Source organism: Panthera leo, chromosome B3 (assembly GCF_018350215.1).
Source record: "Panthera leo isolate Ple1 chromosome B3, P.leo_Ple1_pat1.1, whole genome shotgun sequence".
In the NCBI taxonomy this organism is placed as follows: domain Eukaryota; kingdom Metazoa; phylum Chordata; class Mammalia; order Carnivora; family Felidae; genus Panthera; species Panthera leo.
Window position 1 is genome coordinate 140,884,910 of NC_056684.1, and position 27,103 is coordinate 140,912,012.

The following is a 27,103-nucleotide window of genomic DNA, read 5'->3' on the forward strand; positions in this document are numbered from 1 at the left end:
TCAGCATGAACCCCTCAACTGTCAAGTTTTGGGTCGCAGGGGGTGGACCGAGACAGCTGGCTGAGCCTGGAGGCTTGTGCTCACAGCCCTCGGAGACACCCCCAAAGACAGGCTGTGGTTTCATTTCCGCCGACAGGCGGATACCAAGCCGGGTGTGTGGGGTGCGTGTGCACGCGCGCGTGTGCGTCCCTTCTTAGAACCGTATCAACGCTGGAAGAAATAAAAGGAGAAAAAGCCACTTGGCCACGCTCAAGGAAGGGCAAAGGGAGACACGTCTGGCCCTCCGGGAACCCTCCTTTCCCTGTCCTGCGGGCACCTGGGGCCTCAGGGCCCCACACAGCTCCTTGACCCCATGCCTCTGCTGGAAGAGCCTGAGCGGCCCAAACGGTCACCCAGAGACAACAAACCACCAGGAGAGAGAAAAGACACACAACAAAAACAGCTTTTCGAATTCCCAGACCCACCCAACAAACCAGCCCCTCAGGCTGCCTTGTCCGGCAAACTCAGGCCTTAAGGAAAGGAGGCAGAGATGAGGTCCTTCCTCTGGGAGGATTTCTGCTTTCGTGAAAAGCTCCCCAACTGTCAGGCGGCTCTGGAAAATACTGCTTGCTGCTCTCACTATTATGAGCCGAATAAAGTACAGGGATTGCTAAAATGTTTGACTTATTAAGAGGAAAAACAAGTGGACGCAGGGTCAGCTGTCACATTGGGGTGAGTTCTGAACTACGAAATCCTAAAGCTCCCAGACAAATACATATCCTGCCTCTCTCTCTCTCTCTCTCTCTCTCTCTCACACACACACACACACACAGAGTTAATTTTCTTTTACAACAAAACCACATTTTATTTACAAGGGTAGGCCTCCTCCCAGCTGATAAACGCATTTAGAAGCAATGAAATCAGGGTTCGCAAATAATAATGGTTATTTGTTGTCAAGTAGATGGGGAAGCGCTTGAGCCTAAGACAAACTCCCTCATGCCTTAGCTCCGCTGGGAAGGAATTTGGGGCAGAAGACAGAAATGGAAAGACATCGTTAACACCGACCCGGCCAAGCAGCCAACAGGACCCCCCAGCAGCTGCAGAGGCTTAGCAGGGCCTTACCTGGCCAGTGATTTCCCCCACACGCAGGGCTCCAAGGGCCCCACCCGCCCTGGTCCATCTGTAACAACTGCCCATGCACCTGCCCTTTGGGGGATTCCAGCCAAGGGGCCGACCGCCTGCTGTCCCCAGAGTGTGTGTGCATTGCTTCACATACAGCACACAGGCCCATGTCGCCCTTACCCTGCACCGATTCAAATCCAAATCCCTAACCGCTAAGCCCCAGTCCAAGAGAAACCTATGAAGAATTATTGTTTCGGTGATGGGGGAGTGGGTAGGAGAAGGATGTGGGGGGAGGGGTGCCAGGCTCTTAAAATCGTGTGCCACCAACGTCACGGCCGCCATCATGATGTGTACGCGCGTTTACGAGAAATGTTCAGCATCTGTCCGCCAGAGCTCTGCGTCCGACTGGAGACTTTACACCTGCTTCCTACGAAGACGGAAGCCATGCTCACCAATAATCTGTGAAGGGATCTTTTCATTCTCCTCCCCGAGAACGTTCCGGGAGGGGCTGAGACTCCAGGCGGCACCGCCACCGCCACCAACACGCACACTCGACGGAGCGCAACACTTTCTGAGCTGCCATCAATTTTTAATTTATTGGATCCAAGAGAAAATAACAACCGTGGGGAGGGGAGGAAGGAGACGGGTGGATGGGAGAGAGAAGGAATCAATTCTTGGTGGAGAAAATAATCTATGACTAGATGGCGCTTAAAGGCACGACAAGAGGTTTTATGAAGTTCTCCGAACATTGGGAATAATGAAGTGCCCGGCAGAGGCAGCCGAGATAAGAGCAGAACGTCACCCCAGCCAGGCATGCGTTAGGAGGAATGGCCTCACGGGGCCAGGAGGGGTTAGAACACGTCTGAGGGTGGGAGCCCCAGCCCCATCTGCCCACCGAATTCCTGCAGCCAGCAAGGCCGAGGGCGGCCTCTGGCCCTGGGAGGACACAGCCTGGCAGGTATAAGCAGGCCGCCTGGCACAGGTGAGCTCCTTCACCTGACCCCCTGCCCTCTCGGGAGGACTGAGCAGTGCAGCCGGTCCAGGTCTCAGAGCTGCTGGCCGAGACCCTGTGCCTCTCCCAGATGCTCCAAAGGCCTCCTGTCTACCGCCCTCAAATCCGCTGTCAGGGCGGGCGCACGCGGGGGCCACCACCCCACCAGGCCCCTTCTGCTCCACACCAACCCCAGCTGGAGCCTCCAGCGAAACTGTCGCGATTTCTGGCAGCAGGGTAGGAAGACAGGGAGAAGACTGTGAAGACACTGCCTTGTTGGGCAACCCGTGGACATGACCTGGGGTCTGGCTGACGGGGCCTGCAGGGGAAGGCCTGAGTCTGGCCTGCATTCCAGGAAGGCGGGGATTCCTGTTGGGGGTACAGGAAGAATCTCAGTCACCCAGCCCTGTGACAGAGGCTGGATGGGGAGGTCTGAGGGTGGGAGGAGGACCCCCCCACATGCACACACTGCCCTACACACCCCAGCCTGGTGTCAACAACAGCTCCTTGAAAAACACCCCAACTTGCACTACAGACCATCACCCGACCTTCCCTTCCCCCCACCGCATCCACCTCTCCAGAACTCCAAAAACTGAGCTCAGGGGGCCTGGTCTCACACATTCAAAGGCAGCCAAAGAAAAAAAAAGGGCGAAATGAATAAAGAAAACAGCGTTCAGGTGCGCTCACAGATCCTGTCCATGACTAAAAGGTTACTAATAAAAAGCCAACTCCACAAAACCAGAGAATGGAGTGACCTATGTTTTGATAAATAAAATAGTTGCTTTAAAAGAAAAAAAAAAAAAAAAGAAAGAAAGAAAAAAGATTTACCACCATAGAAACCCTTCCAAGCACGTTCAGCAGAGTCCACAGAGCTGCAAATGCCTTAAATCTGCAGAGCCACAACAGGGCTCATAATGACAGGATATAAAAGCACGCTTTGAGGCCAAATGAAGAAATTTGTTTTATTTAATGCTATGCTTTTTCAAAGGTGCTAAGCAGAAGAAAAGAAGGACCCTTACAGGACACCAGCCTGTAAGCCTTTAGCCGGAGGACATTCTCTGAGGCTGAGAGCGACAGAGGAAGGACAGAAGCCATTTTCAACATCTCCTTTCCAAGGTAGAAATTTAAACATGACCCCATGAAAAAAAAAATTTTTTTTTCTTAGCAGCACATCCATTTCTGAAGCACACGCTAATCACAGCAACACTGGCATTCAACTTTCTCGAGTCATTTATGCGCGTTGTTTTAGTAAAGAACTCACCAGCACATTCACAAATGTATTTGTATTTCTGCAGTTCAGTGGAAGGAGGTCATAAAAAAAAGTTGTATACAACAGAGGATTTTTTTTTTTTTTACTTTGAAGTTACTTAATTTTGTGTGGTCTGGGATTTCACTCTAGTAAAATAACTCGGGCTGGCTAATTCAACACCCAAGCAGATTATCAGCTCTCTTGGAGGGAAAAAAAAAAAAAAGAAAGAAAGAAAGAATGAATTTCTTGAATTTCAGCAACTACACAAAAGACTTGCGTGTGTCAAAATGCCGGACGCAAAGTCCCGGTGAACGCAGCACCATTAATCAAACCTCGATCTGGTGTCACTTTTGCCAGTAAAACCGATGCTGTTCCCCACCCCCCGCGCCCCCCCGCCCCCGCACTGGCTCGTGCAGTAGACGAAAAAAGTGTGTCCCTGTGCTTTCGCGGGTCTCCAAATAGCCTGCTGTTGGCACTTTTTATACACGCCTTGGGGAAAGTACTGCTCAAAAGAGGCAATCAACAAACAGCTTTTCTTGGGGAGGGGTAGAGAAATGGGGACCAGAACACGAGGAGATCTCACTGCCTCCCTGGAAAGGAAGAGAGATCTGTGGGAAGAGGGAACGGGGTGGGGGGGGGGCCCACAGGGCACGCAGGACCCCAGACCCGATCATTTGAGTAAATGGAGAGCACTGCGAAGCGACAAAGCCATACTCAGAGCAGCTGGGTGACATTCATTCATTCTCAGTATCTCTCTGTGCCCTCTCCCCATGAAAAAATACGTCAGTGTGCCTACAGCTAACACCACCTTCAGAGAAGGATGCTCAGCCGGCATCAGCAACTTGACCGTGTGGTGCTGGGTGCAGTCCCCAAGGAGCGTTTATTTTTGCTTGTCCTCCCAGATGTGACCCCAGCATTAAACCTGGAGTCCCAAGTCCTCAGAGAGCTTCCGCTAAAAGTAGGCCCTAACGGGACAGCCAGAGGGGCCTTCCTCTAGCCACACGGGATGCAGGAGGCCGTCCCCAAAGGTCAAGAACCCCATCTCTACCCTCCCCACATACATCGTTTTTGTCAAGCACCGTCATATCTGCAGTTCGTGTTTAGTTACAGCTCGTGAAACTCTCCCAAGTTCCAAGGTGAAGGATTGGCTATTTCTAAACTGAATTTTTTTAACGATATTCTGCAGGCCGAAGGCCACTGCCCAGCCCAAGGCTGTGAGGTGACTGTGCCACTTCATCTTGAGTTGTCAAATGAGGCGCGATATGCTCGCGACTGGCTCAATTCAAACATTGAATGAAGTAGAGAAATCTTCAGATAAATTGCTGGCCCTCCGCACTGGAGAGTGAAGCCTCTTTCTCAGCTGATGACAGCACTAGGCTTTTGTCTGACCTAATTTATTTCTCTTTCAGGTTAGAATAAAGCACTCCTTCCAGTCTCAGGGCAACCTCTTCTGCCCATATACTGAACTCAAGCACAAGACTCGGGGTTAACTGTGCTGTCTGCAGATTTCTTGAACTTGGAGAAGACATTATAGATCCAGAAACCCCGTGATCAAAAGCACATATATGCCCCAGCACTAAATTACACGTTTAGGAGAGAAAGAGTCTCGTTAAGAGCCATCCATTAAGGGCACTGTTGGGGGTGAAAGGTATTAGCAACGCTGGGTCTAGCAAGCCTATACTCCTTCCAAACAAAGTTTTACACATTATTTGAGTTGGCATTTGATATCTTTGGGGAATGGTGCTATTTCCCTTAGTACAGTGGGAACATTACCTAATAAATGGAATTGAGAATCCAAGTGTTATAAAACCTGAGCTAAAAGGATTTCCATTCATCAAGCTGTTTTAGGAGCATGACTCCCAAAAGCAGTGATTCTCGACTGTTCCCCGGGTCTCTGACATACAACACAGAAATGGACAAAATGATGTATACTCTTCCCAGAGTCCCGCCCTCAATCTGATCACGGATGCCTTAAGAGCCTAATGGAATTTGCAGAAAGTCAAGACCACAGACTAATAGGGGGAAACGCACCCGTTCGAACTAACCATTCTAACTGTTTAAAAAAAAAAAAAAAAATCGGGAAAAGAAAAAAGAAAAAGGTCCCCCATCTGCCTAGTGAGGGCTTGTAAATCAATGCCAATAGCTTGAAAATGATTTCTCAAACTTATATTCTCATTTTTGTCCCACTCGAATCTCTGCAGGAAAATCAATATTACAACTTCACACTTAAGACATTTTGCAGCAGCAATGCAAAGTGCTGCGGCAGCGGGTGGAAACCCACGGAAGCTCGCTCCTGGCCCATTGTAGCGAGGCGCCAAGGCATGACACGGGCACCGAGCTCCCCCTAGCTGCCAAGTGGCACCAGGCACGGCGCGGCGTTTCAGGCTTGCCATCAACCAGAAGCCAATTCAACTGAAAGTTTGTTTTGGAAAAGTATTTTATCACAACAAGCAACAGAGAATGCAAAGCAATCAGGAAGGGAGATGAAAAAGGAAAAAAGGAAAGGCTGGTCGAAGACATGCTCTAAGCTCAAAGCGTCGAGAGCTCGCTTGTGGTAAGACGCTAGAAACTGGTGCGCTCCACAGTCAGCAGCTGGCATCTGTAAACGAACCGCTCTGCGTGTTTCCATCTGACCGGAGACCTAACGCCAATAAAGCTGGCCTTCTCTTCCGTCAGGAAGCCCCCTTTGGTCCCGCACTGTGGTCAGCGAAATGTCCCGCCCCAGCCGTCTGACCCCAGCCTCCCTCCATGTTCCTAAGGCTTCACCAAAGCCACCGCATTCGCTCCGGCGCTTGAGAAATGATTCGTTTTCTGTTACGAAATATTTTGAAGGCCAGACAAAAATCGCCAAGGCCAAAGTCCGGGCAGATAGCAAGCTCCCACCCTTAAAGGAAGAAATATGCATATGTACATAATATTCAGGGAGGGAAAGAATACCCTTTAAAAATATTAAGGGTTGTTAAAATACGCTCACGGCTGTTTTCTCTCAGGTGTGAATTACAAATGAATAAAATCAGCCTGGCATAACACCTCTGATGAACACATTTTTATTCTCCCGTGGAATCAGAGCAGCTGACTTATATCACACTTCTAATGATATGGGGTTCCCTTCTGTGCAGAGTGGGAGACAAACTTCACTCCCCCTACCCGCCACCCCCCCCAAAAAAAGAGGGGCCCATGGCTGGTGAAATTTATCGGAGGCCCAATCTTGAAAGACTGTGGACAACTGGAGATACACTATACCCCAGAGAGTTAAGGTCATTGTGAAGCCAGCCACCTCCAAAACACACAGCCACAGCAAAACCCAATTTAAAAGGCAACCGTGAAATTAACACAGTTAGCCTAACTTCCCGTGTCAAACCTTGGGTCTCTAGTTGTTTTGCAAAATCGTGAATTCATACAGAAAATCACTGATCTTCCAAGGAAACCTGTTGGTAGGTTGTTGAACAATCACCTTCGCTAGGGTTGTATAATTTGCCATGGACATCTTATTTTCTCTGAAAAGCCTTGGAGCTCCTTCATGGACTGGACTGCATTTCATTCCCCCTACTCTCCCTGTCTGGCACAGCGGGCTCACAACCCTTCCCTCTGCCTGGTCAGCCACTGCCCCCTTCTTCTTCCCTCCTCACTGTTGTCACTGTGTTGTTTTGTGTTTGTTTTTATTAATAGCTGTGTCTGTCCTCCGGTTCTAAAAGCCATACCCATCTGGGTCAAATATTTTGAAACAAACCAGAAGCCCAGGTTTCCATCCCCAGCTGTCCCCCACACTGGTTTATACTTCTCTCCGTCCCTGTCTGTATATCTAACCAGCTCACTACAGAGCTCTTCTACCACCACCACCACCCCCCCCCCCCCCCGCCCAAGATTATCTGCTATTTCTGTGCTCTTCCCGTTTCCCAGACCAGCAGTTATGCTAAGTTGCATGGTCTCTAAAGAACCACGGGCTGCCACCCCACTGAAGACACACCACATTTGGGGCAGTTCCTTTCACATTTAAAATCTAAAATGCGAACCCCGGGTCAGGGCTGTGACAGCACTCATTTTGCTGGCCAGGGCTCTCCAGCACCCTAAACCCACAACTCCTGCATCACTGTGTAGAGACACTTCCACAGGCCACGCAGCCTAAACTGCATCTAATTCTTGCCATTCCCCTTTCTGCCCTCCCACCTCCCGGGGTGACACAGGACAAACAGAAAAGCCAGCTGCTTTTTGATCATAAATAGCCTTGTCTGAAAACTGGTTGGACCACTCTCTCTGCTTGACCCCCTGCACATGCCCTGAGCTCCATGTGCCCCTGAAAGGCAGGCAAGATTTCCTTCGCCCCTCTTTTCCTTTGCCTCTCTCTTCTCCCTCCAGCCCTGCTCCAGTGGCAGCCAGCGGCTGTCTGTCCCCAGCACCACTCCGAGCAAGGCTGAGAGACAGAGGGGGAACAAATGAAGGATGGAAGGATGTTGCACCAGGCACGCCTTGTCCCCCACGCCCAGCTGCCACCAGTCTTCCTGACCAGGGCTTTCTCCTGTTGTCCCAGGAATGCCAGAGGAGGAGAGAGCAAAGGCAAAACAAACCTACCTGCTTCTTCCCCCTCTTAAACACAACTGCAAACACTCCCGACTCCTTTCGCTGCTTCCAGCCTGGCAATGCAGCCCTAAGACTGCTCCCCACTGCCCGAACACCCCCCCTCAACTTCCCCCTCCTCAAAACCCCTCACAATTACACAGAGGGTATGGAGGGGCAAATTGCCTCCTAGAGACATTAACCTCTGCAAATATAGACATTGTAACCACCAGTCCACCATCTAAAGAGGGTGGGGGGTGCAGAGGCATAAGCTGATGGCTACTGGCTTGGTAAAAGGACGGAATGTCAACCGGCCAAAAAGGGACCTTAATCAAACCATGCTCAAGTCTGGTTGTAAAACATTTTGTTTTAAATGCAACCAGTGAGTCTTCAATGGTGCAAAATAAAAGGGAAGTTCTGTTCCCTCCCACCAAAAACGCATCCCTCTCCCAAGGCGAACCCCGCTTTAAAATCTATTCCCCTCCCCAAAAAAACAATAATAAATCCACAAATTCTTACTAATGTATCTGCTGTAACAAAGGAGAGACGGCAGCAGCAAATGCTCCGAGCAGATGGCTCCTATGCTGGGTGTTCAGGGGAGGGGAGAGCCCCTTTATATATTTATTTATTTATTTAAATTTTTTAAAATATAACATAAATATTCGGCTCTCGGCCGCCCCGCAGCCAGTCCTCGGCTGCGGCTGGGCGCGCAGCCCTCTCCACCTCCGCGCGGGCTGCCCGGCCCCAGCCCGACGAGGTGCTCGGACGATTCCAGGAACACAACCTCTCCATGGTCTCGATGGCACCCTGAGGATGTTTTATTTCTATTGCAATTAAAAAAAAAAAGAAAGAAAGAAAGAAAGAAAGAAAGCAACGGCGATCTAGGTAGGCACCGCGAGAGAAAGGACCGCGGGGAGATGTTCGCGCGCCGCGGATCAGCGGCCCCGCGGGCTGCGCCGGGCCGGGATCGCTGCGAGCCGTCCTTCCCCCTGCAACTGTGCGGGCACTCGGGGCGAGCTCCCCTGCAAACACCGTACCTGGCCGGCTCGCGCTCGCTTTTTCCCCTTTCTAAATAAACCCAACTGGGGCGCTGGAAACTGCTGCGTCTCTGCCCCGCTGTCTGACTTTGCCTGCCCGGCCCCTTGCTGGAAATCCACACGATTTCAGCCGGCGGATTTCCACGGCGACCTGCCTTGTTTATTTAGAGAAGCGAGATGAAACATACTGAGATAGAAAGATGGGTAAGAGATTGATAGGTCTCTCTCCTTTTCTTTTTTCTTTTTTTTTTTTTTTTTCTTTTTCCTATTTTACAAGCACATCCCTGTCTTACCAATCCTGGCTGGCAATCCTTCTTTTTCCCCGTGGCGGGGTTTTTTTCACCAGCCCCCAATCCCCCCACCTTTTTTTGGAGTGGGGGATAGAAGACAAGATCATCCCAGGAGACAGACGGAGGTGGGGAAATGGGGTGTGGGGGGGGGGGGGGAGGCAAGAGCCCAGCAAACAGCCGCGCAGCTGGATTCTTTTGCAAATAGCAAGAGGAGGGGAGAGAAAGGCGGCGGCGGAATGCTAGGAGCGGCGTGGCCGGCGCCCTGCCCGGCCGAGTGCAGCGACCGGGGACTCGGAGCCGCCGGCGGCCCGTAGCCCCGCATCTCCCCTAGGCCGGAGCGCACCCCGCTCTCCTCCGCCCGCGCCGTCAGAGCGGACCCACGCGCTCGCCAACTTTTCCCCACTTCCCGGCTCCCCCCTCCCCCTCCGCTCCCCCAGCCCCCTCCCCCTCCTCTCCAAACCCCGCCACCAGCGCCGCCGCCGCCACACACGCCGCTCGGAGGGGCGAGCGTCCAGCCGGGCTCCGCGTGCACACACACCTCCTCCAGCCTGCGCGCCCCCTCCCCGGCCCGGAGCCCGCTCCGCAGGCCCTCGAGCCCGAGGCGCGTCTGCCTTCGCAGCGCTCCGACTCTCGGGGCTGCAAAGAAACTTTCCTATGCCCCCCCCCGCCCCCCACCATGCTCTGGGCCGACGCAGCTGCCTCTGCGAGACCGCGGGCGGCCCCGGCGCTCGGCCCGGCAGCGCCCGGCTCGGTGTACCCAGCCCCGGGCACCCGGAGCCCCATCCTCCGGCCCCTGGCGCGCACGCAGCGGACACTTACGGGTGATGAGCTCCCTCTGGGACAAGTGCTGCGGGTTGCCCTGTTTGCGGCGGGACATTGCCCCGGCATCTATTCTGGCATCGCCCGGAGAGCTGCACTGATGGGGGGAGCCGGGGGAGGGGGTCCGAGCCGCCGCCGCTGCCGCTGCCGCTGCCGCCGCCGCCGCCGCCGCCGCCGCCGCCGCTGCCGCCGCGCCTCCTCCTCTGCCCGGGTTGGTGTTTTGTGTTTTTTTTTTCCCCCTTCCTCTCTTGCCCTCTCTTCCTCCTCCTCTTCTTCTTTATTTTGCTCTTTCTTCTATGCTGTTTTTTGCTTTGTTTGCAAAAAGAAAAAGAGAAGGAAAAAAAGAAAAGAAAAATCTCTCGATCTAAAATAGGAGAAAGAGGCAAAAAAAAAAATCTGCTGTTGCTTGCCGCGGACTGGCTGGTTTCTTTAAAAATATATTCTTTTCAAGGAAAAAAAAAATCGCTTACACTTCTTCAAACTGCTTGGCCTCCTGGACTTCCAAATGTCTTCTTGAACTTAAACCGGATTTTGCACCGGCTCCTGACACTTTCTTTCAGGGTCTGGTAGGTGGAAAGCGCACTTCTACCAGGAGGTGGGGGGGTGGGGTGGGGGGGAGGGAGAAAAATGCAAACAAATAAAAAATAAAAGAAGGGAAAAAAAGCAAAGAAAACTTGGGGACTTGTCTCGTACCCCCTCACCCCGCCCCCTCAAAAAACCCAAAGCAATGTAAAACTGCCCGGGTTCGGTTGTTTCTGGGCTTTCTGCGGGCTGCCTGTTTTTTTCTCGGAGACTGACCCTTCCGAGGCTCTGGGGGGACTCCAGGAGCGGCTCCTTCCCAGTTCACCTGGCAGGCTGGCGCCGGCCGGAGAAGCTGCCGGGTCCCCGCGAGCGCTCCCCAGCGCTCCCCTGGCGCCGCGGGCCCGGGGGGAGCGGGGCTGAGGGGCGGCTCGCCCAGTGCGCCTGGGTCGGTGCGGGCGCGGACTGGGAGCTATAGATTGCAACGTGAAGATGGCGGAGTCCGGGTTCTCTGGGAGCTCTCGGTCTCTCTATGGCTGGGGCTGCCTCTGTACAATGGGATAAAATTCAAGTTCAAGTGCGGACGTGACGTTTAATCTGCACTAGAGACAAAAAGACCCAGAGAGTCGGAGCACTGGGGGCGACTAGCGGTGGCTTTTTAACATTGTACCCTGTAAGAGAACAAGAAAGCACACACAGAGACACACGCGCGCGCGCGCGCGCGCACACACACACACACACACACACACACACACACTCGCCCGTGCGCACACTCGTCCAGGCCGGCCACACGTGCAAACAGCGTTTTTGGGCGCTCCTCTTCTCCCTGTGCACCCGCAGCGCAAAAGGGGAGGGGTAGGAGGGTATTTTTAAATAAAAGAAAATCCTGTTCATCCCTCCTCCCCTCCGGGGAGCAGGACCCCCTGAGAAGGAAGGAGGAGTAAGGAGTGCGTGGAAGTTAGTTGAATCAACGCTAGTCCCCACCTACCCCGCCAAAAGCTCTTTTGGACTGAAGGGAGGAAGGGCTGTGTTGAGTGGACTGGGGTCGACAAGGGCACATGGTCAGTTTATTTCACCCCCTTGGAGAAGAGCTTAGCTGTTTTTACTTTTGTTTTATTGGGGGGGGGGGGTCGGGGTTAAACTTCCAAAAAATGTCTCCTATAGAAATCCTTATATTACACACTCTGGGAGAGCCACGCCGACAAAATAAAAGACAGTAAGAGAAGGAAAGAATTAAGAGCACAACTGGGGGGAAAGGGAACGTGAGACCTTGTGTGAGTCCCATTCCGGAGGGAATATTCATTCACCCGAATCTGTGCCTTTCCCCCATAAACTCATTGAGGTCAAACACGGGTCCCACTCCCTGAGGCCTGGGTCTGTGGGAAGCCTAGGGGTCAGGGGACAGGGTGATCCGCGTGAGAGAGGGACATGCACGGGTTGGCCCAGAAGTGGGCGTGGCCGGATCGCTGAAGATACTCGGGTGGGTGACCCCCTCCGGTCCCCCAGTCCCCTCTCACCCCCCTGACAATTACTGACACCTGCAAGTAAGCATCCCACCCCCACCCCCAGTGCGCCTCCGCCCAGGGCAGGACTTGAAATCTCCCGTCAGACTGGGAAGGACACAGCTGCCTTGTCAGCCGTTTGATCTCCAGCCGGCGAGGACAAGAGGAGTTGTGGGGGCCTGTCCGTGGCCTGGGGACAAGGCCAGGCCTCGGCCGCGTGGACATCTCCCTCACCCCGCGCCCCATCCCTCCGCAGGCCGCGGCCAACTTCGTCTTATGTGATGATCTGCCTCCATGGCTGGGAGCGCCACGCGCTGGACCCCTCTCCCATCTCAGGGTTCCTCTGGTCTGGGCCGGGAGGCGGCCAGGGCGGGTCGGGGCCTGGCTCAGGGCTGGGCTTCGCGGGCGAGCCCAGCTGCACCCACCCCACCCCGCCCCCAGGCCGGGCTCTGGCGGCTGCACTCCAGCGACTGGCTGGGCGGTGACGCCTCCCGGCGCGCCGCCTCCCTCGGGGCCTTTTCCTTGGGGGACACATGGAGTTTTAGCTCGCCCCCAAGGTCTTGGGTGGGGCGAAGGCACCAACAACTTAGAGCGCAGTGAACTCCCAGTCCAAACCCCCACCCCTAATTTAATAACAATAAAATGTGCCCTAGCATGCAATTTTATGGACTGGGCTGAAGGGTCTGCGTCCGAGGAGGTGAGCACTGGGCAAGGAGGGGGCGGGTAGGAATCGTCATTCCCCCCACCTCGACTACACACAGCTGCCCTCCACCCCACCTCCACGTGGCCCAAAGTCCAGAAGTACCTACCTCTCCCTCCTCCCATCCAGCCCCAACGTGAAAATCTTTCCAGGAAAGTGGCCTAAATAAAAAATGCTCACACGCACCTTTAATAAACTTAAGAAAAGCATAAACTGTCATCCCAACCGGCCCAGACTCCTAAATTTGGGAGTTAGCTCTCAGTCTGAGAACCGGCGCGGTGAAGTCCAGAAAGGGTTAGCGCTTTGCCCAAGGTCACACAGCGCCTGGGGCAGGTCTGACTCAAATCGCCGAGGCTAGCCTGTTGCTCGGCACCGCCGGTGGCCCGGCGCCCAAAATTCCAACCTGCGACCCTGGCCCTCTTGGGGTTAATTACCAGGACTGGGGACGCGGTCTGTGGCCTGGGGGGGGGGGGGGCTGCGACAGCCCTCTGCAAGAAATGGGACCCCCCCCCGGGGACCCCCCCCCGCGTACTGCGCAGGACGCTCAGGAGCTCCGGCAGGAGCTCCGGCGGCGGGGTCTGTGGACCCAGGCACCCCTGCCCCACCCCTGGCAGGAAGTAGCGGGCAGGGGGCGGCGCGGGCCGCGACGGACCCGGAGAGCACTTCCTCATTGGCCCCGCGCTGCCCCGACGGCGGGAAGAGGGACGCGCGGGCGGGCCGGCGCAGGGCCGGACACGCCGCCACCCGCCGGCGCGCTCCACCTCGCGGCGGCCGGGGAGAGGCCGCCCTGCCCCTGCCCAGCCCTGGGCTGGCCCCTTCGCCCTCTCCTCCCCCCCCTCCTCCTCCTTCTCGCCCTCCTCCTCCCCTTCCTCGTCGTCCTCCTCCTCCACCTCCCTCCTCCTCGCCCGAGAGGCGGCCGGGTGCAGGCAGAGAGCAATCCCAGCTGCCGCTCCAGTCTCCTTTTTTTTCCCTCTGCCCGTCTGGCACGGGCATCATTAGCGCTGAAAGCTGTTAATGTCTGGTCTCACAGCTCCCCCTTTAGTCTTGCTGCGCTCTCTGTCTCTCGTTCCACGCAAGATCAATAGCCGCCTCTCCCCCGACCTTACCCTCTCCCTCGACCCCGCCTGGCTTTGGCAGCTAGCCCCCCACTAATATGTCCCCTCTCTTGATGCCCAGAGCACAGACGGTGCCAGAGGGGATGGCCGAGCTTGGGCCCTACTCCTTACTCAGGACCCTAGACAGGCGGGGTGTCCAGTACCCTTCTGAGAAGGTCACTGCGCGCGCGCACACACACACACACCCCACCCCACCCCTTTATCTACCAAGCATTTCTATACATGAAAGTCTGTCCTGTCCCCAAAAAGTGTGTGTGTGTGCGTGTGTGTGCACGCACTTATGCGCACAGGTGCTTAACACAGTAACATATAAAAAGAAAAGTACAGGTACAAATGTGATGCTGAAGTAATATTACCATACCTCAAACTCATTTCTCCAGCACGTGCTGTAGGCCTACTGTGTGCCTGGTCCAGACTGGGGGCTTCGTGCAGACTGGAATTAGATGGAAAGAAATGCCATATTTTCTGCAGGGAAGGAAGGAAGGAAGGAAGGAAGGAAGGAAGGAAGGAAGGAAGGAAGGAAGGGAGGGAGGGAGGGAAAGGAAGAAGGAAGGAAGGAGGGGAAGGGAATGAGAGAGGGAGGGGAGAAAGAGAAAGAGCAGATGTCAGAAAGCTTTCTGAACTCACAAATATTTCCCTGCTCTTCTTTTTCTAGCTTCACAGTGCATTCCAGCAGATAATCCCCCATATTCTTAGTCACTTTAAATTTCTTTATAGAGGAGTAGTTCAAAAATCATAAATCATTTCATCAAATCAGAGTGCATTTTTATTAACCTTGTGTGGGGTTCGGATTCCCTGTGTGTGCGCATGCAGCATTCCATGCAGTGGGGGCAGATTAAACACACACGTGACCCCCTAAGCCAAGGCTTCTTGTTTGAAATTCTTTGAATGATTCTCAATATTTAGCTCTTAGCCGAGGTGGGGTTCTATTTGAGATCCTACAATGTTATCTTTGCCTTCTGAGCAGTTATATTTTATATTACGTCTTTACAAAAATCTGGAAAGAACCAAGATAAGTCGTGTCAATAGAAATGGGAACTCCCAATGTTTCTGTAGAAGGAAAATCCACATTTCATTTGTTGTTGTTTTTTTTAAACAGGGATCCACCCTCTAAAATGTAGTCAAATAACTTTGTAGCAATACGAAAACTGAGCAACACATCTTACCAAATTACTTTGGGCTTCATTTCGGGTGCTTAAAAAGAAAAAAAAAAATCTGCAAAGAAAAGGCAGATCTTTCCATATTCACGGGTGTAAAGCAAACTCAGAAGCAAACTGCCTGTTAATTTCTTTACTTCAGGATCTATAAACACTATTGACTAAAGATGAGGACATAGAAAACACATCAATCTGATCAGTGGATTGATTGACTTGTTTTAATTTTTGAGGAAACTGTAATCGTGGTACTAATCAAATCATATTAATATACATATTAAATTTTTGTAATGTTTATTTTTGAGAGAGAGATAGAGCATGAGTGAGGAGGGGCAGAGAGAGGGAGACACAGAATCCGAAGCAGGTTCCAGGCTCCGAGCTGTCACCACAGAGCCCCACGCAGGGCTCGAACTCACAGACCTCAAGATCATGACTTAACCAGCTGTGCCACCCAGGTGCCTCTTAATATACATATTAATAAAGCTCTCAAAATGGCCCTTATCTCCTTCCTTACAGTTCTAGAATCTCTAGGAGCTCTCAAATCCAGAAGCATAAAAAGACAAAAGAGGCCTTTTGTGCTTCCTGGCATATCTTCTAGAATTATTTTAAGACATTTCTGAAAATTACAGCAAACCTCTAAATGCCATAAGGACTCAATTAAGGCTGTGCTGGATTTGGAGGGGTTTTTTGCATTGTCACTTTATTGCAGAGACAGGACCACAACACTTGCCTTCCAGCAATTGTTCGCTCGATTCTTTCCATGTAATGAATTTAGCAACATTGCTTTTGTTAAAACATGGTTATCATTGCACCTCACTTGTTTCTGCAAGAAACACTTGGGCTTGATACCTTGGTAAATTTCCAACTATTGCTTTAAGGACATGAAGCATAGGTAAGCTCTAGGAAAACTGAGAAACATCACTGCCTGCTGTCTTTATAGCTGCAGCCTGCAGGGGGTTAAACCAAATTCACTGTTCCTGATTCATGTATTATTTTCCTTAAAAATACTTACCCAACTCTCCGTATATGAAAAAGACTCACACCCACATGGAATGTTCCTAGCTCTGTCCCTGTCATCAGAAATGATATTGAATGGCTCAGTACTAGGGGATCTGGAACTATTTCTACTGCTTTCTCACCTCATTTGGAATTTTCTTGCCTTGCTAATTTTAATTCTGAGTCATCAATTCAAATTTGGTAGGGACTGGCATCACCCAGTTGGTCGACTTGGGAAAAAATATTGTTCACGAAGATGATCAAACTCCACCAAATCCCACCCCCCACCCCTACTTATACAGAGTGGCTGAGGGGTGGTGTGTGTGTGTGTGTGTGTGTGTGTGCGTGTGTTGCACAGAAAGGGGCTCTATGCTGCTTTCCCTCTAGTCACCGAGCCTACAAATTGTGTAACTGAAAATGCAAAACACACATGCATGCGTGCATACACACTTGCACACGCTAGTCTGAATTTAGTGGTCTAGTGACCGTCGATCTACCCTATTTGGAGCACAGACAAGGAAGAGATAGAGAGTTGAAATGGTTCATTTGGAGAAAGAACCGGGATCCAGAAGGGAATTTTCAGTTCTGAGTCTGGCTGTCAACCGCTGTCGTCAGGACTGGCACTACAATGAGGTGTCTGGTGATAGGAGATGGGGAGGAGCTGGGGTTGGAGACAATAATGATCACCTTCCTAACAAGGGTTTTATGAGGCTGTGAGGATTAATTAGTTTGTATCCTTAAGCAGTTTGAGAAAGAGGAAGTTTCAGGAAATGCTAAACTGGAGTTGTAGGTGAGCGTGACTCAGTTGCAAACTCCACCCGCACCCCCCCCCCCCCAATCCCAGGCTCTGAATACTCCTGTCTGTGCCTTGATGCGGTCTACAAAGGAAGTGGGGGAAAGGGAAGTGAGAGGGAAGTACTCGCTTAGGGAAAAACAGAGAAGGAGAGAGAGAGAGAGGCATGAGTCAGGCTAGCATCCCTCAGAAGGAACAGCTAATGAAATGCTGCAAGGGGGCGCTTACCAAAAAAATAAAAATAAGAACCAGCCAACACCTTGTTTCAGATATGCCTCCCAGACCCGGAAAAGAAAAAGGGATCTGGGAGGTCTCGTCTGTTGTTTTGTAGTTTCAGAAACAGTCCACAAATGCTTTCCAGTGAATTCAACAAAGGTACTTTGTATGCTAGAAAACACTTAAGTGGATTCCCCTCTGTTTCATAGAGAAGGGGTCAGGGTGCAGGACGACAAGCAAGCCTCTGCGACAAAGTTTGAACTGCAGGCACATAATTGGGGATGGAATAATATAGAGTACACGGAAGTTATAAAAGTTGTTTCATTGTGCGCATATTAAACCATTGCATCTGCTTGAAGACACTCTCTCGGCTCAATTTACAAGGCACACAATTTGCTACAACAAAAGATAATTAATGCCACCCAGGGAAAACCGAGATGCTGGGTTGCTGTGCATTCTGGCATTAGTTTAATCTGGGTCCTTTAAAAAAGATGATTTCACTGTGACTTTAAGCCTTTGGGAACACTGAAACGACAATGGCTTCTAAAATATGGCTGTGGCAGTAACATTTCCCATTTGAACTCGTGACAAAGCCCCTCGTCCCCTCCCACATGTGTCCTGGAGTGGAACACGAGACGGGAGCATAGGCGCCCACCTCTCTCTTACCTGTCTCCAATGGGCTGCAATCTAAACAGGACAGATTTACGGTCATTTTTTTTTTTTTTTATCTGAATTTGGACCTCTGTATTCATGCGGGTAGATTCATCAGCTGTTGGGAGTTAGCTCTGGCATCTGCAGTTTCATTATTTGTATCTGCTTAACAGGAACAATTAGAGAACTGAAGAGTGAGGACGCCTGCTTGGGGACCATTTCGGTATTGTACCCAGACCACACATTCCGGCTGGGAAGGAACACAGTAATGCAGAAAGCATTAGTGGATTTAACACTCTGCGTTGTGTTCGGGGAATCGAACTGTCAATGTTTCTGGCAAGAACTCATACTCCAATTGAAATCTATCAAACACCTTAATTAGCTGCGGGTACCTACAGGCACCCAACCCACAGGCAGGTTGGAAAGCATGAGAAGGAAAGGACTAGAGCCGCAGAGGCAGCACGGGCCCCTCGATCCCCCCAGGGCCCCGAGGCCTCAGTTTCCTGACCGGGATCTACGGGCCACCGTTCGAAGCCGGGCAAACCCTGGCTCTGACGGTGGCAGCCCCGGGGGGCACGGTTGAGGATGTTTGGATGGTGCGACGGGTGTTGGCAAACGGGACGGGAAGAGGCCACGGTGACACAAAGCTGTTGCCGATGGTAACTGGAGTCTTTTCCTCAGCCAACCGTTCCACCTGGACCTCAGCACAAATTATTGTTTTCAATTACCACCTGTGTATTCCTTCCCATTCAACTTATTGATGTAAAATTACAGCTACACCGGTATAAATAAGTTATGCTGCAGTTGTAAAATGGAAGAAATTTTGTTGTAGCAATTATGTTCAGCAAGATGACAAAATAAATTTCCAGAGCTGTGCCTGCAGTAACCTGGGGAATTTAAACCTCATAATTTCCATTCATTTCAGATAATTTGGAGTAATTTCTATATGTAATAACTTTGTAATGAAAAACACAGCGGTACTGAAGTGATTTCGCTCCATTTTTTTCTCCTATGGTATACATGGCACAAAATAAGTGATAAAAATAATATTTCCTTTTTATATGTGTGTGTGTTGAGTAATTCCTTCAGCAAAAAATCATAAACTAATACCCAGACTAAATCTCTGTCCACAAAATGAAAAATAAATTGAGTTAAAGAAAGTGAGAAAGTATGAAAGGCTTTGGATGTTTTATTGTGAGTTTATTGAATTGTCTCGCTCCCATGCTCCTTCTGATCTCTGAGGGTTACGGTTCCCGAGTAAGGGGCAAATGCACGTGAGCCCCCAGACTCCTGGGCAGAGGCTGCAGGAGACCCCCGAAGCGAAGATGGCCACGCCAGTTGGCACTCTGTCCTCCGGAAGTGTTAGGAAACACCGTCTCCTCCGCGATGCGCTGGGCTGCTCCCCGCTGCTGCTCCCCATCAAAGTCTTTAACTTCAACGTTCCCGGTGACTACAGAGGACCTGCCGGGCTGGGCAGTGGTCACACACAGTGGCACAGGTTCCCTAGCTGCACCGGTGCCCTGCCCGGCCTCTGGTGGTGACAGCCGCCACTGACGTACATGGCCCTTGAACATCCCACGTAATCCGGCAGAAGCTCCCCACGAGTTGTTAGAAGGTGACAAGGACATTGGCTCCCAGCGCCACTCGACTGGCCTCAGCCACCGCCACTGCGCCCATCGAGGGTTCCTTCTGAATGAAAAATGGACATTGGGTCTGGATGAGGCATCCACCCCCTGAGCCCTGCCTGCCAGGAGTGACAGCCAGGCCAATTGTCAGCCCCCTCCCCACCAGCCAAGAGGGCCGCCTGCTGCCCCAAGTCCCCCCGCCCCAGGCCCCCACCCTGCACCATCCTGCGCTGCATGCAGCCGGGGGCACACACCTGACGTCTCACACCACGTGAAAGGCACCCAGCGGCTGGGTGGCCTGAGGAGAGGGCGTTTATTTCTCTGCCGGGTGATCTCCCTCATCAGACAGGGCTTCAGAACCCGTGGGAGCAGAGGTGAGCGGGCCTGGCCCAGGCTCTGGCACATGGCAGTCACTTCGTAACATTTCAACAACACACACCGAGAGGGTGCCAGCTTGCTAGACACAACGTGGAGGGCTGGGGGCCCAGATGGCGGCATCGTGTGACGGTCAGTACCCGGGTTCCTCATTCAGACAAGCCTGAATTTCACATGCCGCCCCTGCTCTGAGGAATACACAAGGAAAAGCAGACGTCAACGACACAGTGACAGGACTATGCCAGATCTAATAGAGCCCCCCAAAAGTACTCCAGCCCATGTGTCCTAAGTGCCATGGGAGCACAGGAATGGGGGGCAGGGGTCTTTGGTCACAGATGACAGAATTCTCCAAGACCTTCAAGGCCTACTCGGTCAAAGAGCGATGGTCTAATGACATTGTTAGGTCATTTGCCTGATCTAATCCTGGGAAGACAAGGACCTTCATTCCCAGGAAAGCCAAGGCCAGCCACTAAGAGGCAGGGCCAGAATGGACCCCAGGCTGTCTCCACGTCCAACCACACCAGTCTCCACCCAGACTCGGTTTCCAGCCCTCCTGCAGGGCCACAGCAGCGAGCAGCTGGGGACACCACTAGATGCGGAACCACAGTAGCAAAGGCCAAGTCAGCACAGGATGAGGACAGAGGAAGAAGGAGAAAATTTTGAAAGAAACCAGGTCTACGATGGGATTAGCAGAAGAAGCTTTTTTTTCCCTTTCATTTGGGATGGCAACATCCAGGGAAAAAAACATGACCAATGGCTCTGAAACCAAAATAACAGAGGCAGAGAAAAATGGGATGAAGAAGGAGAGAGAAGTAAGATCTGGAGTCCCAAAAAGGACTCACGGAGGCAATGAGCCTCTGCAGGGAGAGGGAGTGGTGTAGACAGGGGTTCTGCTGCTGAAGTTCTGGAACAGACAACTCACTCAGAGTAGTACAGAGCGTCACGGGGGACAAAGTCCCTCCACTTCCCTGACTTGAGTCTGTCCTTCCCGCAACCTTGTGAGATATGCAGGGCAGGGCACAAGCAGCTTGGACGTACACCTCCGAGAGGCGCAGGTCCAGGCCTCACTGTGCCCACTGGTGGCTGGTAGACCTCAGGTCAACAGCCTCTTTTCTTGGTCTTGGCGTCCTAGGTCCTCCTGTGTTACATCTGAGACGATCATGAAGATTACCTCAGGTCACCGATCCGAAAGCCCCAGGCACAGGGCCTGGCCCGCGGTAAGCATTTAACAACTTATATACATTATTATTTTGGGGCCTCGTGCTGGGCTCTGGAAGAGAACCACATCCAACCCGACCTGCGTGCATTTCAGCACTTCATCTCAGGAAGGAAGAGAGGAATCCTCCCCAGGTTTCATTCATGAACGTATTCAACTAATCCTGATGAAGCCCCTACTATGTGCCACGGATCCGGCTAGCCTCTGGAAACACCCAGAGGAAAACCCCACAGTCTTTATCGGCAAGTGGGTTGCCACACAGCGCCGGGCCTTGATTTCTTCCAAGCAGACAGCCGGGACGTGCCTCTTCTCCCCTGCCCTCGGTGGGCACACAGGTCATCAATGAATGAGCCAGCTAGATCTCACTACAAGACTCATATATCCACAACCTGGAACGGCAGCTGGAAGAGCCAAGCCCGCAGAACAAAGGCCGGGAGGAAGCCTCTCAGAATGTGAGTGGGTGTCACTTGAGAGATGGGGACCAGAGTGCCACCAGTGATTCCCTCTTTAGTCTCGAAATTCCCCAGGATCGGCACTTCTGCCCCCAGAAGTTAAAAAAGTTGTGGCAGCAGTGCTTGGAGGGTGGGGGTGGGAACATACAAGCCACCTGTGGGAAAAAAAAAGAGTGGATAGAGATACCAGAATGGCGGCCGATACTGTGCTAGGGTTATGGGATTAGAAGGGCTTTTAGAAGAACTTGATTTCCCAAACCTCCTAAAACGTCACTGAAGACTCGCCATACATTTTTTATATAGGTTTGTGAAAGAATTAAAAAAGCCAGCACTGGGCTGTGAAGAGCTCCATGGGGGCATCTGGCCTTGAGATGCATGCAGGGTCACAGAAGGGCCCCATCCTGGCATGGGGCCATCCTAGGTGCAGGGGGACTGTCGGACTGGATGAGACCCTTCCCAAGAAGCTGCCTCTTTTTTCCCTCATTCCCTTCCGTTCGGGGGCCTCCAGCATGTGAAACGGCTCTCAGAGCTAAGATTTTCTAAGGTCCGCAGAGGCTGGTTTGAAACGCCACCTCCCCCCACCCACCAGGGATGTGGAGCTCATGCTCTTGGCCCCGGTGGAGCTCAGGCTTCACACACACACACACACACACACACACACACACACACACACACACAGCTTGGGCCTCAGCCTCGGAAAGCAGCCTGGCTGGGCTCTGTGCTGGGTGCACACTAAGTGTGGGGTACTTTTAGACACTCACAATGAAGAATGTCCTCTTGAAGCTTCCCCCTCCTTCCCACCTTCTGTCATCCGGGGAGATAATTCATTTATGCAGCTTTCACAGAAGACTGACATTTTCGACTTTTTTAGCAGAATAAATTTATAAGGTAAATTAGGGGGTGGGAGCCCTAGTGTCCTAGGCAGATTCAAACTGGTAATTACAGAGGGCCTAATTATGTATTCACCACGGAGCCTTCTGGAACAGGGAAGTCTACAGGATGGCTCTTATTCTTCCTGCAGAGGACATTCGCCCCTGGAACCTTCACAACCTGTGTTCGAGATGTTTTGCTTCCAGCCCTGAGCAGTCGTGGGGAAGTGCCCTTGTCATCAGTGCCACTGCTCTGATATTTGCAGAGAACATCCTCACCCTTGTCAAGGCACCCAGATTTTCCCCAGTAATCATGAGGTCAAACAGCTTTCAGGCCAGGGGTCCTGATCTGGATAAAATAAAACTCAAAAAAGGGGCATGTTTAAAAAGAAACAAAACCTTGCTCTGCCACATTTTTGCTAGATTCCTTATAGAGTTCTGTATCTACATCTACCGGCCCAAGGTATCCAAATTATCCTTGTCACAGCTGCCTCCCCTGCTTGCTTGGGAGCTCCTGGGGCGAGCGAAGTGTATCTTACTTCTCAGCTTGGGGTTTGGCCTCAATAGAGTCACTGAATGAATGAATGAATGAATGAATGGCAAAAGGGCACAATGGCCCTTAGAAGAGAAAGACCCTGGGCCTCGGCAAAGTGGTGACTGGGTAAAAAGCATTTCTCTCTCCTGCATCACGGCGTACCACGGTGTGTGGACTGCTACATAAGCACATTTGCCATGCAAAGCCCATCTCTCTGTGACCCGTTCTGCCTCATTTTCCCATGCCCTCTCTGCTCCCAAACATCTGACCTTTCACTTGGTGGATACGGATTGCGCTCTGTGGTGGGGTGAATTGTGTCCCCCAAAAATATGCTGAGCCCCAACCCCTGTGCCAGTGAATATGACCTTATTTGGAAATAGAGCTTTTGCAGCTGTGATTAGTTAAGGTGATGTTATATTGGATTAGGGTGAACTCTTAATCCAATGACTGCTGTTCTTTTAAGAAAAGGAGTAGACACACAGGGGAAAGGTCATATATCCAATGCCAAGGAAGCCCAGCAGCCACCAGCAGCTGGAAGAGGCAAGGAGACACAGGGTTTCAGAGGGAAGCTAGAGTGTTCAGAGGGAGCACAACACTGTCAATGCCTTGATTTCAGACGTCTGGCCTCCAGAACCGGGATACAGTAAATGTCTGTTGTTTCCAGCCCCCTAGTTTGTGATACTTCGGTCACGGCAGCCACAGGAAAGTAATAATGCTCCTGCATGAACGAGGCACAGGGGAGCAGAGCTGAACAACACAGATGAGGACCCTGCCCTCAGGGGGCTCAGAGGCCACAGGCCCTCCCTACAACTCATGAATGTTGCATTTGCAAAAATGTTAATGAGAACTGTTGGCCTCAAAAAAGGGTAGTAATGACTGGACTAGGACTATCTGGAGGCCAAGGTGAAAGCAGACTCATCCTTCCACCCAGAAACCCACTCGTGCATCCCTCGCCAACCTCTTGTCCTAGCTCGGAGCTTGGTGCATCCTTCAAACTCCGACCGTAGTGGCAGAAGCTGGGGAAAAGCCACATTTTGGTGGAGGAAATATCCGGGAGCTTCCAGCATCCGTCCAGCAGCCTCCGATCACAGCCCCCAAGGAAGCACACTCAAAACAAGCCAGCACCTCTCTGAAACTCTTCCGCCGCTGGAGGTGTTAGCTTGGTGGGTGGTTGGGTTTCATTTTTCACTTTGGGGTTTAACAAGCAAAGAATTAACCCCCCCCCCCCCCCCCCCCACACACACACACAACAGGGACCGACTGCTAAGTGGTAGTGGTAGTAACTGACCATACAGTGCTCAGGAAGACGGAACTGGATAAAAGACAGGTCTCTTGCGTTTCTGCTGAAACCGCTCTGGATGGAATCGAGTCAAGAGGCACTGCTCTCTCCCCCAACACACACCCGTGGTATCATTCAGGCAAAGAGACCCAGCCCTGCTCCTGCACATGTGGAAGACCAGGGAGAGGCCTCTCTACCTTCCTCGTCCACCTACCCTCTTAAGAAAGCGGACGCCAAGGGCAGGGCGGACTCCGGATGGCTCCACCGCCTTCGGTCCTGCGTGCGCAGCCGCGGGGGAGGCGAGCGGAGAGTTCACACTTCTGAGAAGTGCTGGGTTCACGCCCAGGCACAGGCGTCTGCACCTTTGACCAAACGTACGCCCGGATGGCAAGCTGATGTCACTGAGCTCTTGGAGGGGCTGGTCTCCCTGCGAGGCCGCGAAGCTCCGGAGGGAGCGGAGAACTGACACCGGTCCGTGCCCCTCCTGGGGCCCAGGCCCCAGCTGGACGTGCAAATCCACTCTTCCGGCACGTCCGCCCTGTCAGTGAGACTCCGTATCCCAGTTTGCAGAGGGGACACCCGAGTTTCGGCGCCAGGCCAGCGCCGCCCTGCCCGCGGCAGCAGAGGCGGGGCCCGCAGGCTGCTGTGCCAGGGGCTCGGGAGTCATTCCCTTCCACGTCCTCATGTCCGTCAGGGTGAGCCAGGCTGCGGTACAAACCAACCCCTGGCCGTAAGGCGTCCACACGCCGACGGCCTAGGCTCCGGGGCGGTTGTCCGGCCGCTCCAGCCACACCTCGGGGCCTCGGAGGCCACCGCCGAGGAAGGAGGACGCGGTAGCGTCGCGCCGGCTCTCCGGGGCCTCAGCCCGCTCGCACTCAAGCCCATTGGCCAGAGCTCCTCACGTGACCCCGCCTAACCGCAAAGGAGGCTGGGAGATGCGGGCGCGAACGTGGGTGGGATCCCGGCGGCCTGTGCCTCTCGGCCACCGTATCCAGGAACCGCGTGAGCGTCCTGACTGAAAGGGCAAAGGGGGATTAACTGGAAATGTATTCACCAATTTGCGGAGCGGGAGTACGGCTCCGTGACAGTGATAACACGCAGGATTTGTGACATGATTGGACTTAGGCTACTCATGCTGAGCCAGTCGGGGTCTCCCACCCCCCCAGCGCCCGATCCCCCGGTGTTTACTGATGGCGCTGAGTCTTCATCCGACTCTTCCTGTGCTTGGCCGCGCCACACGGAAGAAATAAGGGCCCTTCCGGGTAGTTCAGAGGCCTAACTTTAGGAGAATTTGCTCCTCGCTGTGCAACCTGCCGCCTGCAGGATTTGGAGGTGACGACCAGTCAGCTCCCGGGCAGAAGAGGCTCGCGGACGGAGCCTCTCCGGTCCGGAAATGTGTCCGTTTGCCGCCCGTGCCAATCAAAAGAGACTTTTGAACTCTGGAAGGTGTGAGGTAGGTGTGTGGGATAATGTAAAACACCCAGGCTGCACTTCGAAACCCTCAAAATAGTGTTTGATGGATGGATTTAGAACAGAGAACTTTACAGCTGGGAGGAACCGACAGATGATGCTGTCCACCTACCTCAGGAGAGAGTCTGAGGCCAGGGGAGGAGGCACATGCCCAGAGCGGGTGCCCGAGGCCTCTAGGTGGGCCTTGATGCCCCTGATCCCAGGGCCTGGGGCTGCGGCCCCAGCCATTCCCCAACTCTCTCTTCAATGTGCCATCAACAAATAAGAAACAAGATGTTGAGAAACCATAGGACTTTGTCTCCATTAGGCCCGACAAAGGCTTGGAACAGGCCCATGAATCCCAGTCACCTAGGACAACAGCAGGTGACAGGGAAATGATGGGCGTGGTGGGAATCTTCAAAGATCAAGGAAGGCAAGGGGCAATTCGGTGCTTCTCTGAAGACGCACTGAGATAATGCAGGAGAAAGTACCAAGCTTAGCATCTGGGTGTGGAAGGTGTCTGATACCCAGAAATGGAATCCAGATAAATGACCAATAGAAGCAGAATGAAGCAAGTTCTAAGGAGACAAGGGTGGGGAATGCCGTGCAAAAACAAAGGCAAGATTACCAACCAGAGACATTAGGGAAAAGCCTCCCCCAGGGTGGAGGCCCCTTCGTCTCCCTTTCAAGTCTCAGCCCAGCACCACTTCCTCCAGGAAGACTTCCCGGATTGCTCAGCTGGTTTCAGGCCCCACGGTGGGGCTCCCACCAGCCCGTGGGCTTCACCCATCGCAGTGCATCACGCATTGGGCTGTCAATCTCTATAGACCCATCTCTGCTGCTGAACTCCACGCGGTCAGAGATGGCATCTTCTGTCACCTCTGAGTCCCCAGAGTGCTGCAGCAATGACAAATCCTAGGCATGGAGAACATGGCTCTTGTATTTGTGGCTTTAATTAAAATATACTGTACTTTCTCCACATTTCCCGCAGGTGCCACCCCAATTCTCCAAGAAGAACAGATTCTTGGAAGGAATTGTCTACACATACTCAGATGAATTACTGTCTTCCCATTCCCTCTTGAAACCACTCTGTCAGCTTTGGCTCTCCAGCTGTGCCCAGCTGCTCTTGTCAAGGTCACCAGTGACCTCCATTGCCAAATCCAATGGCTAGCGCTCAGGCCTCACTGTACCAGACCCATTGGCAGCCTATAGCAAGGCTGACCTCCCTCCTCTTCAGTGGGCTTCAAGGAGGCCACATGCCCCAGGTTGTTTCTTCTTGTTCACTGGTCAGCAATCTCTTTCCTGGCCCCTCATCTCTCGACCTGTGCACATAGGACAGCCCCAGAGTCATCCCTCAGACCTCTTCCGAATTCTCACTCACTCCTTTGGTGACATCCACCTGTCAAACGACTTTAAATGCTTCCCACATGCCAATGTCTCCCTACTTTATATCCCTACCCCGAACTCTGCTTGCACATTCCCAACCACGTGCTCTTAACTCCTCACTGGGTGTCTAATAATAAACTAATAATACCTTTCCAAGACTGAGTTCTGAACTCTCCCCCAAACCTGCCCCTCCCACAATATTCCTTAACCCAGTAAATGGTCATTGCTCA

The 27,103-nt window shown here is 52.5% G+C and overlaps 1 protein-coding gene and 1 long non-coding RNA gene across 5 annotated transcripts in view; both read right to left on the reverse strand.

Moving 5' to 3' along the window:
• Positions 1–10,164, reverse strand: part of BCL11B (BAF chromatin remodeling complex subunit BCL11B) — a 92,659-nt gene extending 82,495 nt beyond the window's left edge. For all 4 annotated transcript variants that reach the window (XM_042944247.1, XM_042944245.1, XM_042944246.1 and 1 more), the window contains exon 1: positions 10,042–10,164. In XM_042944247.1, coding sequence (XP_042800181.1) covers positions 10,042–10,099 — 58 coding nt within the window. In that variant the 5' untranslated portion in view covers positions 10,100–10,164. The remainder of the gene's footprint in view (positions 1–10,041) is intronic.
• Positions 10,165–18,858: 8,694 nt separating this feature from the next.
• On the reverse strand, positions 18,859–24,890 carry LOC122221440. Its single transcript, XR_006203224.1, has 3 exons — positions 24,253–24,890; positions 19,567–19,875; positions 18,859–19,376 (listed from the first exon to the last, which is right to left on the reverse strand). It is a non-coding gene; the product is annotated as an uncharacterized LOC122221440 (long non-coding RNA).
• Between the last annotated feature and the right edge of the window lie 2,213 nt (positions 24,891–27,103).